Source organism: Arvicola amphibius, chromosome 15 (assembly GCF_903992535.2).
Source record: "Arvicola amphibius chromosome 15, mArvAmp1.2, whole genome shotgun sequence".
NCBI lineage: Eukaryota > Metazoa > Chordata > Mammalia > Rodentia > Cricetidae > Arvicola > Arvicola amphibius.
In genome coordinates, this window is record NC_052061.1 from 53147911 (window position 1) to 53167001 (window position 19091).

General features: G+C 46.9%; 1 protein-coding gene and 1 long non-coding RNA gene across 13 annotated transcripts in view; one reads left to right on the forward strand and one right to left on the reverse strand.

Moving 5' to 3' along the window:
- Pard3 (par-3 family cell polarity regulator) overlaps positions 1-19091 on the forward strand; it is a 516377-nt gene that overhangs the window by 363652 nt on the left and 133634 nt on the right. For all 11 annotated transcript variants that reach the window (XM_038312958.2, XM_038312952.2, XM_038312953.2 and 8 more), the window contains one exon: positions 18333-18443. In XM_038312958.2, coding sequence (XP_038168886.1) covers positions 18333-18443 — 111 coding nt within the window. The remainder of the gene's footprint in view (positions 1-18332; positions 18444-19091) is intronic.
- Positions 3391-6241, reverse strand: LOC119802079. Of its 2 annotated transcripts, none has more exons than XR_005283344.1 (3): positions 5751-6241; positions 4697-5003; positions 3391-3717 (listed from the first exon to the last, which is right to left on the reverse strand). It is a non-coding gene; the product is annotated as an uncharacterized LOC119802079 (long non-coding RNA). The 2 variants fall into 2 exon arrangements; XR_005283345.1 differs by having other exon boundaries at positions 4687-5003.

Below are 19091 nucleotides of genomic sequence, written 5' to 3' on the forward strand. Positions count from 1 at the left end.
TTGGGCCCCAACTGTTATGAAATCCACCCCAGTGCCACACTGCTATTGTATGTGCTGCCAGAAGCACACACTCCTGTTGTTAGTTCTGAGATACAGAAGTTTGTGCCCTTTGGTCCTGACAGTTGAGTTTCTGTACTGTTCTTTTGGTGCCTCCCTGGTTCTTTGATTACTCCTGAATTCCTCCTTTTTTCCACCCCCCTCCATTTCCTTTGTAAGGCTCCCTGGGATAGGGTCCAAGGCTCTCCGCCTGTCAGGCAAGCACGCCATGGTTTGGCTACATTTCCCCAGCCCATCCTCCACAGTTAACCTTAAGGGTTCTGTCACTGAATCAAACATGGCCACCTGGACATACCTCCTCTCCTAAGTGACTGTACTTCATGTGATGATGGCAGAGTCCCTTCGCCAGCATGGAAGGCAAGCCGAGCTGAGCCAGCTTGCTCCTTTTCCTGCCACTGTTCAAGGTCGTCCCACAGTGCTCTGGCTCTCGTCACGCTTCTGCCTCTGTGTGGTATTTCCCCTTATGCATGCACCTGCCTGTACCTCAGACCACACTCCACCCCTGCCCGGTCTTCACTCTGCTATTAAAGCAAGTGCGTGCCATCATCACAACCTGTCTGCACGCCTCCCTCCAGGGCTAATTCTACCCTGGCTGTCTCCATGTCTGCCCGGCTGGTGCTGACGGTGCAGGAGACCATGGTGCTCCTCTCCGGCTCTGCCCCTGAACAAGGTGCTGGGCTCAGCAACTCCTCTTCCGCCTTGGTTCTCTCTGGGATCTTCCATCCTGGCCTTCGGGGTCCAGGACTCTGGCTCAGTGCTGGAGCATTTTTCCCAGCGTGTGTGAGGTTCTGTGTCCAATCACTGTCTCTTTATGCCGCAACTCTTAGCCATTCCCCACTCATGTGCTGCTATGACCCACATCTCAAGGTGAACTTTTGAAACCTCAAGAATTTCACATTATTTTTTTTTCCTCAAAAGGGAAGGAAAAAGAGGTTTAGGCTCAGTTCTGGGATGGCCTTTCACCTGGTAGGCATGCACTTTGCCCTTGGACCACAAAGATGACGTCATCCGTCTCTTTCAGAGGGTGGATTCTGACACAGCTACTTACAAGCAAACCTGTCATGGGTGCCGAGAGGACTGAGTTCTGCTTGTTTCTTGTTCGTGGTGTTTTGGGGGATGTGTGTTGTTAGTTTGAAGCAGGGCTCCTGGAACCCAACTAGCCTCAAACTCTTTACGTAGCCTAGGACTTGGAACGTCTGAGCCGGTGCCTCCACAGTCCTGGGATTCTGGGTGTGCAGCAGCCAACACTCCTGGTTCTGTTCAGGGCTGAGGATCAGCCCCAGGGCTTTGTTCCTCCTTGGAAAACCCTTCACCTGCAGAGGCATGTTCCCACCCCTGGAAGTTCCCCCAGAACATCGCAGCAGCTCCTGAACGCCCCTTGGAGTACCGTGGCGACACAGAGGTTGTGTGTCTACAGGCACTCTCAGCTGCCACTGTGTGCTGGCCACACTGGCTAGGCTTGGCTAGGCACCGCCTCCCCAGGGGGTGTGGCTGTGCAGGGACCACTGAGTAGGAACCCTGGCTGAGCACTGCCTGCCAGCACTTCTGAGGAGTGCCTGTTGAAGATTAACTTCTACTGCTCTTCTGTGATTGGTCAGTCCCTGCTCTAGCTCATTCCCAGTGAAGGAAGTTGGTGCTGTCTGGCCCAGCACTGTGTGCAAGTTCCTGCCACAGGATCTCAGTGCCTGAGGCAGGTGGCTGCTGCTAAGGGGGATGCCTTCCGACCCTCTCCACGTCCAAGCCCCTCTCTCCACCAGCCCCTGCCAGCCACTATTAGGATGACTTCGAAATTAGCACAGTACAGAGCTGAATCCACATAAAATCAGCCCTCCTTACAAAGGTCACTGGAAAATCCTGAGCATTTTGTCCTCATCAGGTGGGAAGGGTTTCTAGTGGGGAGCAGGCGAATGTGGTTCTTTCCCCAAGCCTCCCCCTAACATCCGTGATCTTAAATGATCACGAGCCACAACTGCCAGTTTCACACTTTCAGCGACATTTAGAACAGGGCCAATTCTGTCCTAGGCACTGTCATAGGCTTCAGGGATCGAGGGCAAGGGCTACCAGTCACGTCAAGGGCTGTCATGTCAGCTGCTGGCTTTGTGGAGGGGGCCCCACCCTAGTGGGCTGTCTGAAACGATGGCATGGACTCTGTCCCAGGAAGTTAAAGCAGAAGGGTCTAGCCTGGACTAGCAAGTCTGCCTAACTTCAGAAAATGACGGAAAAACTGAATAGACTGTTTTGCCTCAGTGGGATTCCGGGTTTTTTTTTTTTTTTTTTTTTTTTTTTTTTTTTTTTTATCTCCATCCTTGGTAATGAATACGCTCCACTGTGCCGCCTCTCATCTATGTGACACGCACAACTGCCAAGGTCACTTTCCCTGAGCATCATACACAGTCTGCTTTGATGCTCTCTGGTCATGCTAGATATGCAGCCGTTGGGGAAGGGAGAGTGTTCGGTGGAATCCCACCTTGGTAGTTCGTTCTGCACACCAATCTCGGTCGTGAAGCACAGCAGCCCGTGCTTCCTGCCACACGTGTTCTGAATCAGAAGCCAGTTCCTGTTTCTGATCGGAGGTTAGGCAGATGCCGGCCACCGATGCTGTTTTGTTTGTGAGATGCCGGTCATCCCAGGAGTAGCAGCTGAAGTCAGGTTATGGGCTTTGGGTTGTGGGGCGCTTGTCTTTAGTGAAGTAATTCCCAAAGTACGACTTGTAAGAACAGTGAAGTAAGGCACATCTTGTCAGTGGTTTGTGTCTTAGCGGAGCTGAGAAAGGAGTTCTCACAAGCTTACTGGGTTTCGTTTTAGCACGTGTTGGGAGCCAGTATTATCTGTCCGTAGCCTTCCCAGAGGTCTTGTGGGATGAGTCAGAATCCATGCCTGCCTCTAAACTTCACGTTTACACACTGAGAAAGGTACTAGGTCAAACAAATAGCTTGCCTCATCAAAACACCAGCTTTATGTATTTATTCTGTCTCTCCCTCATCTCCTTCCCTCCTTCTCTTGCCCTTTCTACCTGTGTCTTTCCTTCTCTCCCTCTTTTTCTTTGGCAGTGGTTGGGATCAAACCCCAGGCTTTGTACAAGCTAGGCAGGCGTTCTATCAATGGAGCTATATCCCCAGTCCACTTATATGAGTTTATTTGTATGAAACTTTCTTTTATAACGTGCGACCATCTACTGTGGCCTCACCTGTGATCTCAATATCTTTTATTCCCAGAGTCCTCTCTTTTCCTTTCTATGAAGACCTCTGTTATTTAGACTTGAAACACCACTTTTATAGCCGTAATTTTTATTGTGAGAGGAAACTTTTATAATTCTTTCTTTTAGATCGAATTTTAATATTTATTTTTATTTTTATTCGTGTATGTGGGGAAATATATGCCAAGTAAAAAAGGGTCCCATCTCCGGGAGCTGGAATTGCAGGTGCTTGTGATCTGGTGAGACCTGAATGCGGGTCTTCCGGAAGAGTGGCAAGCCGTCCTAGCCAACAAGCCATCTCTCCAGCCCCACAACCCCACTTTCTGTTAGTTCCATAAGAAGTCATGCATGTATAAGCAGCATTTCCACCCTGTTTCCATGTAGTACGGGTGATACAGAAAGAGCTTTCTTCTCTGAGAAGCCTCTCCATCCTTCCCGCGACGTGGGTGATGGACCGCAAATAACTGCGAAGAAAGCACAGCAGGATCCTAGAAGGATGGGTGTCTCCCCTCGCCCTCCCACCCAGAGAAAACCCAGACCACAGCAGTAACAATGAGGAGAAAACAGAAAGCATTTCCGAGTGTTATACTAAAAGCCTTTGTCAGCCATGGCAGCATGGGCGTTTTAGGGAGAAGTTGGTTGTCAAGAACTGTGGGTGCCACCTGCAGGCGGTGTACCCTGGAGATGGCATGTGTGCAGAGAGGTTCCAGAGAAGAGCTGTTCCCTTGAGGCAGAGTGGCGCGTGAAACAGCATGCCTCATCTTCTGTCTTCAAGACAGGATTTCTGTGACTACAGCCCAGACCTGAATAACCGCTTTGAACAAGCCCAGGTGAGAGGTTGGTTGTCTGGCCCTCTTTTTAGTCAATCATTTCCAATACATATTTTATCACACTAATTTTGTTAATTGATCTTGTTATTTGATTTTTTTTTTAAGACAGTGTCTCTTGTAGCTCAGAGTAGCCTAGGATTTGCTATATAGCTCGTGACAACCTTGAGCTTCTGATCCCCCTGCCTCCACTTCTCAAGTGCTGGGATTATGGGTTTGCACCCCATACCCTCTGCCTGGTTCTATGCAGTGCTGGGTAAGAAATGGTCTTCCTGCACACTAGGCAAGTGCTCTACCAACTGCGCTGCTTTCCCTGCCCGTATCCTGTTGTTTTTAAATTGTAGAGAAATATATATAGAGAGAGTATAATGTTTACTAGCATGACCATTTGGTGTACGGTGTACATCACACACCTTCCATCCCCAGAGTTCCATCATTGTGCACAACTGGTATTCTAAACCTGTTAAACCGTGGTTCCTGCTCTCTCTCTCCTCTCCCACCCTCTCTGTGAATCTGACCCTCTAAGTCCCTCACAGAAAGGGCATCATCCAGCTTTTCTCTTTCTCTCTGGTTATGTCACATGGTATGATGTCCCCAGGATCATACCAATATTTACCGTGTGTCAGAATCTTGCTCCTTTCGAGTCTCAGTAGTATGTATTCCAGAGCATGTGTTCACGCTCCACTCCGCTGCTCCAGATGCCACTGCAGTAAGTGGATGTCTGTCCGTATGCTTGTGTCTTGCGTGTCCTGCGTGTCCTGCGTGTCCTGTGTCCGTGTCCTCCGTGTCCTCCGTGTCCTCCGTGTCCTCCGTGTCCTCCCACTGTTACAGCTCTACCCATCTCCTCAGCGTTCTCATCAGGAAGAAGAAGGGAGGGCGGGAAGCTCAGTCAGCCTCCTAAGGCTCTCCAGTCTCAATCATTTCTATGAAATGGAAATTAAAAACAGCCATGATATACATAGTTAATATTTACCGAGTGCTTATGGTGATGGTCGTTTCTTGTAGCCCTGACATTTGCATCTTGGCAGATAAACAGTTGACCAGCTCCCTGTAGTCACATGACTTCATAGCATAGAGCAAGCGAGGTGGGGAGACTCAGGCCTCTGGCTCCAGAGCTCACGTTTTCTTTCTTTTGCATTTTATGCGTGTGCATGTAGCACACCTGTGCGTGTGTTTGTGAGCAGGTGTGCACATTGTGGAGCCCAGAAGCTGACAGCAGGTGTTTTCTTAAATGGCTCTCCACTTTCATTTTTTGAGATGGAATAGCTTCTATGTTTAAGTGCACAGATTTAGCTAAGATGTCTAGCCATCAAATCCAACGGATCCTACTGTCCTCACTTCTCATAGCCAGGTTTACAGGGTGTGCACTGCAGATATAGACATAGGTCTTGGGGATCCGAACTGCTCTCATGCTTCTGTAACACGAGATGGCCACCGAGTCATCTCTCCAGCCCGAGTCTGTGCTTCTGCTGGCTTTTATCTATTCCTTATACTTATTCTCAGGGAATTCTGGGAAATTATTGCTAAAATTCTTTCCTTGGGGAGATATAAATGTCTTCCTCCTTCCTAAGGTCCCTGCAACAGACCAAGGTACAATGCCACCAGAATTCACCCTGGAGCACCAGTGAGTTTATGGAGCACTTCCAGAGCATAAATGAGGGGTTACTCACAGAATTCCAGTGCTCCCTGCTCCCCAAAGGTTCCTGTGGAGCATTTTTACTCAGCAGGGTCGATAGCTTTCCTGTAGCTTCTCCTTAGTCCTTCCCCATAACTTTCCTATAGTTGAACAGCCTCTCCTCAGTCCTTCCCCATAGCTTTCCTATAGTTGAACAGCCTCCCTTAGTCCTTCCCCATAGCTTTCCTATAGTTGAACAGCCTCCCTTAGTCCTTCCCCATAACTTTCCTATAGTTGAGCAGCCTCTCCTCAGTCCTTCCCCATAGCTTTCCTATAGTTGAACAGCCTCCCTTAGTCCTTCCCCACCTGTATACATCTCCCCGAGACCCTGAGAGCGTGCACAGTTAGGGCAGAATTGCATGCAGCTGACTGGGGGAGAAGCTAGGTGCTCAGGCGTGCCATGACCCTCCCCACCCACTTCCTACGAGAGTAGCTGGGATGTTGTCTGGTGATCAGATCTGTTGAACTCCCGAGGATGGTGGTGGCAGTTTGATTTGATGACAGTCCTGTGTTGCTAGACCAAAGTCTGATGTATTTCCTCACCCAAGGGAGGAGGGTGGTGAGGATTGGACCAACAGTTCATGGTATCTGCTATGGACCCTGCAGTGGACACTGCCTCTCTAGCCCAGTTTTTAGAGCCAAGTGGCCTTAAGGACTCAACACTGTATCTGCTGTGGTGCTGGGCTGCCATCCACCCCAAGCTCTGTGGTGGCACAAAGACCAGAGGCCCTGAGATTGCGGTTTGCCTAGACCACAAATGGTAGAGGGGGAGCCTTATGTTTACCACGTAGGGGTTTTGGTGGCCTTCCAGGTAGAGAGCAGCTCCTGCCAATGGAAGCAGAGGTGTCTAGGCTTGTGAAAAACAATATGTGTTGTCTAGTGATTATTTCAGTTAGCAGAGTGCTACATCCTTTAAACAGCTTTGAGTATTTGCTAAACACCACCAGTCCCCACTTTGAGACAGGCTACTATGTAGCCTAGCCTAGCCTTAAACTTGCTGTTTAGCCAGGGATGACCTTGAACTTCTGCCTCGTCTTTCTCCACCTTCCAAGTGCTGAGATCGCCGGTGTGAGTCACCATGCCCAGTTTTAGCAGTGCTGGTATTGAACCCAGGAGTTCCTGCATGGTAGGCAGGCACTCTGCCCACTGAGCCACCTTCCCTGCTCTAGCCACCGCTATTGAATAGCACACTCTTGAACAGTGCGTGTGTCACAGACGTAACCTATGATTCTCCGGTGTGACACAGTTCTTAATCACAGTGTGCCAGTGTTTTCTCTGCTGACCCTGGCGTCTTCTGGAGGCATGACGGCATTCACGTTCTGGCAGGCTGAGGCATGCTCTGGGTTGCTATTCCCCAGCATGCTAGATCTTATCTTCCAGATGTAGGCAGCCATCAGCACTCAAGCAAACCTGTTTCAGTGTTAGTAGGTCCAGAGAGGGGGCCTTTTGGGGGGCGTGGGGGTGAAGATCAAGGATTTACCAGAGTCCTTTAAATCTATGCCCTTACAGTTTGTAAATGCTGGTACAGCTTGACCCTGTTTGTCTGGCACAGATAGTGATTCCAGAACCCTGGCTCTGTTCTGTTAGTGGTGAGTGTCACTGTCTGGTGTTTGGTTGGCAGCGCAGAGAAGCAGAGCTCTGAAATCTAGTAAGTCTTGCTGAATGTGCCACCAGCCCTCCTTAGGATACATCAGAGACCCTAAAGTGCTAAGGTCACCCAGCTGTCCTGTTGGTCTGGAGAGGATTGTAATTACACCACTGATATTCAGGTGTTTGCCCCACACTTTTGTGTGAATCACTCTTGCTGATTCCCAAGCAATCTTCAGAAGCCAATTTTGTGTTGAGGAATCCCAAGCTGTATATTTTGATGGATGCCCAAGGATCATAATTCTAGTAATGTAAGATATTTTACAGTATAGTCAGTTTAACACTGACATACGTATTGTGTTATTTTTGAGATCTGCAAGATAGCCCAGTTGATTAAAGCACAGGGGACCTGAGTTTGATCCCAAACCCAACACAAACAAACACACAACAAACAAAAATCAACAACAACAAAAAATCAAAATCAAGATAGGCATCACCATAGAAGGACAGCACAAAGTTGCCCTCTGGACTCCATATACCTCCACCAGAACGCACACGCGTGTGCACACACACATACTCACATACACACACAGGTGTGTGTGTATTTTACTATAAGTTGTATAATGAAGAAGGATTTGCTTTGTGAACTCTTCACATGGTCAGAGGGTAGAGGTTCCCATCACAGGGACATTTTAACTTAGTACTTGGAGTGTGCCTTTCTCAGGAACACAGACCAGCACTTAGAGGGCTTGCCTTCCTTTCCTGATTATCTCCTTTCTCCTTTGTTCACACTTAAGCTCAAGAACCTGATGGAAAGCGTGTGCAAAAGTGTTGGGAGATGCCTGATGGTCAGTTGGGGTGATGTGGGGTGATTTTCTTATCCTTCCTGATTAATCGTTCCTGAACTGTTTACTGTGTCCATCTTCTGAGTGTTTTCACTGAAGCTATGTAGATGCTGTCTACCTATGAGATTCCTCCAAACGCTGCCCTCAGCAAGCTGAGGCTTGCTCACACCCTGTGACTACCATACACTCATTAAGAACCTGCTGTCTCCGGCTTCAGACAGGGACACCCACGTGGTGATTCCATGCAGAGACAGCTGTAATGGTGGTGGGGCCTCTTGATAGCATGGGCAGTGCACTGTCTGGTCACAGAGCATCCCTTTTGCTTATGATTGCTAATGAGGCACCCTGGCATCTGAGAGAGCATAGCACAGACAGGCACAGGATGAGAGGAATTCCACTCAGTATGTCGATACACAAGTGTTCTGCTTACACACTTATTCAACTGATTTCACACTCTATTCATAGGCAGGACATGTGGGATAGGAAAAGGGACAGTAAACACCTGTCCTTGTTCTGACGCCTTGTGTTGTGTACCCTGGGAAATGAAGCCACAGCATGGAACAATCAGGGGTCTTGTCTTTGGAAAAGCGCCACTGTGGGCATTTGGTATCACCCTTCAGTTTCTGTTGATGCCAGGTTTCCAGCACCCTGGCGTCTTACAAGGAGAGCTTACTAGCAAATGCTTACGTTTGGATCCTCAGCCTTGAGAGGAGGGTGTTTTGGGGAGTTAGTGGGTGCGCTGTCCCTGCTAACTTCTCTGGGTTCTCAGAATGGAGCTTGGCCTCTGAACCTTGGTTCCTTGCTCCCTGAACAGTCAGTCAGTCTGTTTGCCTTCAAAGACACCTCAGCCCTTTCAAATCTGATCTTACTATGCAAATCAACCTAAAGATAAACCGTGATCATCCCCACCTCTTAATTTGCTGTGTAGGGAGCATCCTGGAAGAAGTGTGAATCAACAGGAATTGTTGCCTGTCATAGGCAGAAAAAAGTGTTGACTGATGTCGAACTTTGCAGATAATGAGATCTTTAGGGAAGTCTCTGTTTTCTAAGTTCCAGAAGATAGACCTGGAAGTCCAAGGTGGTTTTTTTTGTTGTTGTTGTTTGGTTTGGTTTTTTGGCTTTTGCTTGTTTGTTTATTTATTTATTTTTTTTAGCATCAGCAACCCCTTTTATTTTTCTTAATGGCCTTTGTAAACATGCAAGGTGAGAAAGTATTGGTGGAGGGAGTTCCAGCAGCTTGAACTGGTAGGCCCCTCTGAGTCAGTAGGAAGGACGTAGACTCTGCCTCAAAGTGTGGATTTAATTGAGGGTGAGTGATCTCAACTCAACAAAAAATGTCTCCATATTGTGAGCTTTTGTTATTGTTGGTGTTTTCAACTGCGGTATTTATTCAAGTATTGGCTAGGCAGATGGTAGAGGCACTCTCTGTTCCGCTAGAACGGATGGGGTACATTCTTCAAACGTGTGTGTGCGTGTGTACACGTATAGTTTAAATGGAGTTATGCCACAGGGATGATAATGCTACCCCCAAATGCCAGAGACTGGCAAAATCCCCAGTGTCAGGTACATAAAACCTCTCCTTGAATTGTTGTTGGTCACGGGAGTCCAAGAGACTCCCAAAACAGTGTTCCATTTGCGTTGGGGGTGGAAATTGAGGTGGGACTGCTGTACTGGTCTGAGGCTGAAGGGTAACCATGGAAACCAGATGCAGGGTGTGATTATTTGCCTCTGACCTGGCAAAGTGTTGGGTTTGACAAAAGACGGTTAATAGAAACACTCAAATTGACCCTTCTCATCACTCGGCTGCTTCGAACTCAATCAGGCCCTCATTATTATCAGCGTGGTGTGAGCAAAGGCAGCCGGGATCGTAGTTTTTCATAATCACTCCTTGAGCCAAATGTAATTTGCAATTTGTGGTATTGTATTATGAAACAATAATGCATTAAGATGAACAGAGCAAGAATTAGGAGCACGGCAGTGCGAAAGGACCTAGAGAAGGAGCTGGGAGGGAGAGGCACCCTTGGAATCACTCTGAGTGGATGTGACTGGCGTCATTGCAAAAGAAAGCATAGAGCAGAATCAGATTCCTGCTTTGTTTTTCCGTGTTTAAATATATGGGAAAGTGTGTACATTATCATAAAGTTGGTGTATTTAGAGAAGAAACAAACTAATTTGCATATCATTTGCATTTAGATGGTAGGGGTTATAGGGTTAGTGTGGCTTGATTACTGGTGTGGGTATGATATAAAAAATTAAGGTGTAACAAGACTTATAAACATCTGGTGTGGGGTAGTAATTACTAATTGACCTCTTTTTATAAGTCCCAGAGACCATGACTGTGTTCCGGGAGCTGGTGGCTAGGCTCACACCTTGTGATCAACACGGACCTCAGCCACCCCATGTGGTCAGACCAGCCCTACATACGGGTCACCTGTGATGCTGGGGTTATCGACACATTTGCCTCTTGTCTTCTGTGCTTTGTTCCCACTTACATCTTTCTATCTGTACCCCAGCTTTTATGTATTCGGTGTGTTCTTCCCCTCTCAAGATCTTTTATTCTTAGGTCAAGATTGATTCCGGGCTGACCTCGCTTCCCTTGACCTTATTGTTTTCAGTAGTGGCTTTAAATAGCTCCTGGCTCCACGTGCATCTAGGGTTTCTGAAGCATCAGGTTGCCTGGCGTATCCGTGCGTCCTTGATTGGCTAACAGCTGTGGCAGGTTGGTGCGCACTCACGGGAACATTTAGCCAGGACTTTGGAAAGGAAATGACTTCCATCAAAGGCACATTGTCCGTCTAAGGCAAGGATAGGGTGGTTACATAGACGCTGTTTTTTCTTTTAAAGAAACTCACTTATTTTTCCCTGCATGCCGAGCAGCACACATTTAGTTTATTAAGCCAATCAGACTAGCGCTGATGAGAACTGTACACAATCAAAAATAATGGCCCTAGAGTTTGTGAATCTGCCCGTAAAGAGCACCCCTGCTTCCCTCCATCACGGGGGGAGCCACACCCCTCTTACAAAAGCGTTGTCAAGTTGCCTTGTGCCCTTTCTCCCTGCCTCCCTTCTCATTATGGTTGATTGCCGACGCCTTTCCCCCTCCAAATGGGAGCTTTCTGCTTTCCATAATCAGCCCCCTCTTCCTTGATTTCCCCCGTCATTTTCACAATCTACTGCTGAGCAAATCAGCCGCTTTCATAGTAGTGATTTCTCAAAATGTCACAAAACTGCACCATCATGACAAGAAGGACAGATTACAAATGGTCCCCACTCCCCTGTAAAGCACTCTGGCTACAGGAAGTATGGATGGACACCATGAACACTCTGTTTCCAGTGTATTTATGTTCCACCCTCCTTGAGGTTGCTCCCTCTCCGTCGCGGCTGATCTTTGACGAGCCTTTGGCAGTGTTTGCATATGCCAGACTGAACTTTTGACATTTGTGTGCCATTGAGGATGGAAATGTTGGCAGTGCCCTATTGTGTGTATGCACAGCCTTTATAATCCTCTCCAGTGCATTGGGCAGCTCTTGACCTGCCCTTCAAACTCCTGGTCTTCATAGACAAGTTCTTCCAGGGACCCCTGTCCCATAAGTCACAATGCTGTAAACAGTACAAGATTATCACATGTGGAGTGTGTGTAATATTAGTAAATATAAGCGTTTTATGCATGTTAGTGTGCGCATGCACGCCTGTGTGTTTATATGTATGTGTTTGTGAGTGTGTAAGAAAGGATGCATATATGGGTGGACATCAGATGCCTACTCTGGTTTTTGGAACAAGGTCTCTCACCAGGATTGGGGCTTGCCAGTTTTGCTAGAATGGCAGCTGGCAAACCTCAGGAATGTTCCTTTCTCTGTCATCTCAGCGCTGGGATTAGAGTTGCAGACCTGGGTTTTAGTGAGTGTGCTGGGGCTCGAACACAGGCCATCACGCTGGCACGGAAACAGTTTACTCAGAAAGTTATCTTCCAACCCTTTCTCGTGTCTTTTTAACAAGGAACCAGTTAACTGCTCTGTACATAACAGCATGGAGGCCATCTTTGGTTCCTTGAGCCCTGGGTGTAGGGTTGCGTTGAGAAAACTTGGGTGAGAACTTGGGTGGTGGTACTGCCTTTTTGTCCGTAGATTCCCCTGGGCTCCGGCTCAGGGTCTCTCCTATGGGGGCAATAGCACTTCTCTCACAAGCTGATGTGGGAACCATTGAGACCAAATACAGTGTAAGAACTCAGTCAATTCCAGTAAAATGTAATTACATAATAAAACAGGCATCATCAGGGGCCGATTGTGTGTCTCACTTAGGAAGTGCCCAGAGTGTACTTCCAACGGATGCTAGATTTTATTTTCTTGGGAGTGTCCAGTTCAAGACTCCACCCCCCAAACTAACCATGAGGTTTGCTACTCTCTAGTCCCAGCCTATAGTGTGGCTTTGGAAAGCTCCCGGAGGCTCCTGGGCCTCTGTTTCTTATATCTTTTGATTTCCACAAACCTATTAACGTCTGTCTGCCGTGGATAAGAGGGTAAAAAATAATCTACAAAGATGTATGGCTAGAGTTCTGTTTTGTTTCTTCGTATGAAATCTAGAGAGGTGAGGTGCTCAGTCTTACACTAATTACAGCAATTTGATAGGTTGTGTTCTGCTGGTATTCATGGGAGACCTGGCCTTTCCTAAATAGAAATGGAGGAGGAGTGGATTGTGGAGGGGCAGGGACAGAACTGGGGTGTGTGTATGGAGCGGGGGAAACTGGGAGGAGAGGAGGCTGCCGGAATGTAAACTAACTAACTAAATTTATATATTAAAGCATATCTAGAGAGGTTAGGGTTTTAAACACAAGACTACAAGGGCACATCAGGTACTCTTCTCATTACTATGACGAAACACCCGGGAAAGTCCGTTTAAGAAAGGAAGGACGCCTGTGGTTCACCCCTCCATCATGGCAGGGAAGACGGGGTGGCAGGACTGGGAGACAGTTTGTCATATTGCATTCACAGGCATTTCAGTATGGAGCCCCAACAAAGTAATACATTAAAGGAAGTTGATAAATCTAGGAGGTAGAAAAATACATTAGTATCACCAGAACCAACTGGAAGAGGTTTTCTAAAACAACTTAAGGCGAAAACAGCTCCAGGGGACCATGGCCTCAGCAGTTCCTGAGCAAAGGTGGAAGCGGTGGTTTGTTTTGACGGGGCGAGCGTATGCGTGCATTGCGTGGGGACTAGGCTGGGCTTGTATTTTGCTGTCTGCGGTCCTCAGCTGGCTCTCTGGGCAGCTGATATTCCTGAAGGGTCTTCAGAGCAAGTGGCATCATTGTCACCTCTAGCGGTGTCCAAAGACAGTATACGTTGCTGGCCAGCAGCCAGCAAAAGCAGCTGAGAGGTTCCAGAAGGAAAAACTGAATCCTCAGACAAAGGAAGTGATTGGCTGAATCACGCAAGGCCAAGGGGCTGGAAATGATGAGCAGGAATACAAGACCAAGACTTGTAGGGCTTCGCAGTGGTGCCTGGTTGGAGGTGCTAGTCTCTGGGGGCTGAGGCCAGATTTGTATTTGATCCAGTTAAGACCTCTTCTACGGTGACACAGTATCATTTGCAACACAGTATCGTTTATTCTAACCTGCGGATTTCCTGAGGTAAATAGTCAGACACATATCATGGCAGAGTCCCCCTGAGTCAGAGAACCCTGGTAATTAGCAGTGAAATATTAGACTTCAATGACATTTCACTTGGAGTTTTTTTTTTTTTTAAAGAAAATATTATTTTAAGACCTATTCTTCAAAGACTGTAAAATAATTGGTTCTGGAGATGCTATTTTCATATATGGCAGCTTGTTGTTATAACCTTCTCTTTCCTGTTTCATATTTTAAAACACTGTTTTGGGGGAGGCCCTCTCGGTGCAAGCGATGGGCGTTTTTATTTTATCTAGAGCAGAGCACTGTGTTGTCATTCAGCATGATTTTTCTAAAGACTTCTAAATTTAGAAGCAGTAGAATCATCACAGTTTAAATGGCAAGCTATTTCAGCAGGGTTTATGCTGCTTCACTAAGAACGAGTACGGTGGGTTGATAGCAAGGAGAACGTAGCAGGCGTTGTTAGTGATGGTTCTTTCTACATAGAAATGGCAGTTTCTGCATCCACTGGGGGTTGTTTTACCTGCTTTCGGCTTTTCTCTTCATGACCAAAGACATGCCTTACCCCACCTCTTTTCCATAACCACTCTCAGGTGACCTGGCTTGCGTTGTGACTCTCGGGTCCCTTGTCTGGCTGAGCTGAGGTCAGTGTGACATTGGGAAGTGGCCGTGTGTCAAACACTCATCCCTGGTTTATAAAAAAGAGTATATACGCAGCCGAGTCTTTCCGACTTGTTAGTTTAGCGATAGAATATTTGTGTAGCATGCATAAGGCCTGGCCTCAAAAATGTGCACAAATCAGTCAACTTCGGTTTTCCCCAATAGGGTTACTCAGTGCACAGACGTACGTGGTCTTCTCAGTGACAGTAACTTGAATCACTATGACAACAGTGTGTCATTTGAGGGACGTTTACAAACTGAAAACTAAATGCCTGTAATCATTTACCTTTATAGCTATCTAATTACAAGTAAACACAATATGTATTGTTTGAACTTAGATCTTTTGGTATATGTGTGCATGTATTTTTGTGGGTCGTGGTCAAAGGACAGCCCCAGGTGGCATTCAGCCACCTGACATCGCCCCTCCCGGCCCTATCTGTGCCACTGGGTAGCAGCTCTGTCTTCTGAACCTTAGCGGCAACAATGATCTTCTGTCATGCCCGTGGCTTCCCGTCTGCAAACCCTGGTCTTCCTGTCTGTTAACCTCTCCTGCCCGCTCTGACCCCCAGGACACCTGCATGTGCCTCAGTCTCTCACAATCCCCCTTCAAGGACTCAGCTTCTTACACTGTTAGTATCAGATGCCACCCTGTGTCACTCCTGGGTTGGTGGCCCTTGTGATTCCTCATTCTGTCTTGCCTCAGGTCCCTCATGCCAACTCTTTCCTCCTGTTGTCTTTTAAGGCAAGGTTTTATACATTCCAGGCTGGCCTCACACTTGGTATGAAGCTGAGGGTGACCTTGAACTTCTGTTTCTCCTGCCAGTGCCTCCCAGGAGCTGGGATTGCACATGTGTTTTGGGGGTACTAGGGTGGAACCCAGACCCAACAGTCAAGCCCTTTACCAGCTGGAGCCCCAGCCTCAGCCTGTCTTGCTGGCTGCCCAGCATGGCTGGCTCCCGCAGGCCTCACTGTGTTCAACGTCATCTCCTCAGGAAAGCTGTCTTCAGTTCTCTGACAGAAAACTTCTGCTCGCTTTGTCCATCTTCTTCACACACGGCTCTGTGTGCTCCCTCACCCAGCTCATCCTGCTGCCGGCTAAACGCAAGCCGGAATGGAGGCTCCACGATGCCACAGCGACAGGGCATGTTTTCTGTGCCGCGTGTAGCTCGGCACGGTAGATAAGTCCGTTCTTACGCAAGCAGATGCTGAATAGCTGGGGTGAGTGGCTGAACGTGATGCTTGAGGTGATGTTTCCTAGGATGCACGTTTACCGTTTGCTGTTTGATTCTTTCTATAAAGTTTAACTTTATAGTGCTTAACTCCCAGGCTTCACATATGTGCATGTGTGCTTTTATATAGACATATGTGTGTTCATATGTGTGTGTGTATGTGTGTGTGTGTGTGTGTGTGTGTGTGTGTGTGTGTATATATATATATATATATATATATATATATATATATACATTCCCAGTACATTTTTTTTTTTTTTTGTCCTCTGTGAAAAGTGGGCTGACTCTAGATTTAATCAAGTTTCTGGTTTCTGGAGACTTTTTTTCTTCTTTCCTTTCTTTTCACTTCCTCCCCTTTCAGTTATAGTTTACCATCTACTTTCTAAATAAGATCAAATATCAAAAACCAGTTTGCCTTATAGAATTAACTTGTAGCCAGGTTTGATCATTTTTTTTTTTCGCATTAGAATATATGGTGTTAGTAGTGACGGCATGTTAAGTTTTTCTGGCATAATGCTGCCATGGTGTTGCTTATGAACGCTTTGGCAAACACAGAGCACCTAAGGTCTGTTCTAGGGAGTTCATGTGTGGCCGGGTGTTTCAAATGAGGTTTATTATACTAATAAGAAATGATCTGTACCACTAACCAAGCTGCGGCTTGAAATCTTTTTCTCTTATCTGTCAACTGTGCAAGGCTTTGCCCCTCTCATTTTGATGTGGGTTTGTCTCTGTCAACCTCATCCCTGGTTCCTCTGCCAGCTGGCAGCATTAGAGAGGGAGCCATAGGCCCGCTCTGTCATCACCAGCAACGTGAAAGGCTCCTCTAAGCTCTGGGTAAAACCAGGTCCCTTTGGCTCTGATGCAGAAAAGAATTTGAGGATAAGCAAAACAGTGTTGGTGTTTATTTAAAAAGTAGAAAGAGACTCGGGGAATGATCATGGCATACCTAAGAGGGTGGGTATAGGCTTTTCAAGAGTCACTGTTCATTAAAGGATCCTTTAAACAAGAATTTTAAACATGGTGGGGCAAAGGGACTGGAAGAACATGGTTGCTCAAGGGGAGGAAAAGACACACCCCGATGCAGTTAAAGGGTTCTCCGGGGAGAGCACCCCTTCGAATGTCCCAGTGAAAACTGGGCAAACTGTGGGAACTCTGATAATGTTGTTCAGGGGCTTTCTCAGGAGCCTTGTCCACCTCTAACCAAGATTATAGGACGGCTCCAGAGGTAGCTGGGGTGCAATTGCAGTCTGATAAAATTATATAAGTGGCTTAAGATAGGCACTTTTATTATAAAGGGGGTTTCGAATAAGATTCCTAAAATATTACAGGTTTGTTATTTTTGTTCATTCCTTGATTCTCATCTTCTCATCTAGACAGAGGCTTCAGCCACACAGGGATTCGGAGTTTTTCGTCTCACATTCATGATTTTGCCCCTTTCTGCCCTGTGTCACCTCCTCAGATAGAAACTCAGCTCTCCCCGCATCCCCCCTTTTTATTATTAATGAGCATTTCTTTGTGCAACTGTGTGCCTGAGATTTCTTCTTTGAGACAGCTGGTAACTTGACAAATCCTCGTGCATGAATCTAGGCGACCATGGAAGGCAAGCGTTGCGGGGCACATGGGCTTTTTATAGAGGAAAATAACAGCAGGAAAAAGAGTCCATATGAAGCTGGAAGCATCTGCGATGTTTTGCATGCCAGCCTAGACTAGCCTGGCATTTTCTTCAAAGCCCTGGGGTTGGGTTCTATCCTCAGCAGCGTGTAGAGCAAGGCCAGATCACATGTGTGTTCCTTGTGTTTGGTTTCGATCCCATGTGGGTTTCTGAGGGATGGCATCCTCCTGCCGCTGCTCACTGGGCTGAGGAGGGTATTTGGTGAAGACTCCCCCAAAGCTTTCAGTTTCATAAGCTCCGGTCTAGTGGCGTGAATTATCCTCTGCGCTTTAAACCCTGCAAACGTTTGTCAGGTTTTAAACTATGATGAATGTTCCCAATAAGCCTGCCCGTTGAAAAGAGAGACGAATCATTGCTTATGGAGAGATCATTAGCTCCATGATTTTGGATCCTCAGTCTTCACTCCTAAGAGGATCTCCCTTTTTTCTTCTTCTGGTGTCTGAAGTGTTCAGTCCGTCCTTCTGCACATTTATTTGCTTGTTTCGTGGCATCAGCTTTCTTTCTTCTGTGCTTTTTGAGACAGAATCTCTTACAGTTCAGGCTGACATTGAGCTCTTTCTGTAGATGAAAATGACCTTGAACTTCTTATCCTCTTGTGTCCTTTTTGTGGGGGAGAATGCTACATATGGAACCCAGGGTTTCATGCATGCAGGCTAAGCACTCTGCCAACTGGACCACTCTTTAGCCCTTCAGAAGAATAAACCCGTTAGCCTTGCTCAGTTTATTATTGTTGTTATTATTATTATTATTTGTCAAACAGCACAAAACACAGATATTGAGGGGCTGTGGAGTGGTCCTTTAAAAAGGTTGCCTGGAATAGTCTAATTAAAATTTAATAGCATTTTTTAATTGAAGGTGATCCACTCAAGAGCCATCTGGCTGCATCATGGGGACCTAGCACCGCACTAAGCATGCCTTCATTCGAGGAAAGACAGCTCACTGTGTATCTGTTCACCAACAGGTTTGGCAAACATCGAAAAGATGACAAGGTGGAGAAAATGGGCCGAATTAAAGTCCAGGACTCCTTCACGTCAGAAGAGGACAGGGTGCGCATGAAGGAAGAGCAGGAGAGGTAAGTGCCAGCCCCTGCCCCAGGGAGAGGGTCCGCCCTCACTCAGGGCTTCCTGCCTACTGCTTTTATCTTAAATGCACTTGCTCTAATATCTGTGTGATGATTGTGAATTAATGTAGCACAAAGGAAGGCTTTTAGAAAGAAAAAAAAGCAGGCACTTTTATATTCATTTGAACCTAAGTGAAATTTTATGGTTTTAGTTAAAGACATTTTACATAGTGGATGGGTATACATTGATACTGAACTTATTTATTTATTGGTTCTCTCTCTGTGTGTGTGTGTGTGTGTGTGTGTGGTGGGGGGAGTGTTATGTGCAACAATACATGGGGATGGGCATCCATATGGAAACATGGGGTCTTCCTCTGTTGCTCTTTATTATTCCGTTCGGTTTGTTTTGTTTTTGTGTTTTAAGAAAGGGTCTCTCACTGAAATTAGACTTGACAGCAAGTAGCTCCACCTCCCTGGTACTGGGATTGCAGGCACATACGTTCAGCCTTCTGCCTTGCACTGCCTTTCCTGAGTGCCCACAGCCGGGCACCCTGTGCCTAGAAATAATTTGCCTTTCCGCATGTGGACTTGGAGTGGGTTCATTTCATCCGTAGCTTGTATAGCACCTGGGAGAGCAGATGTGTGTTTATGCTTCTAGAG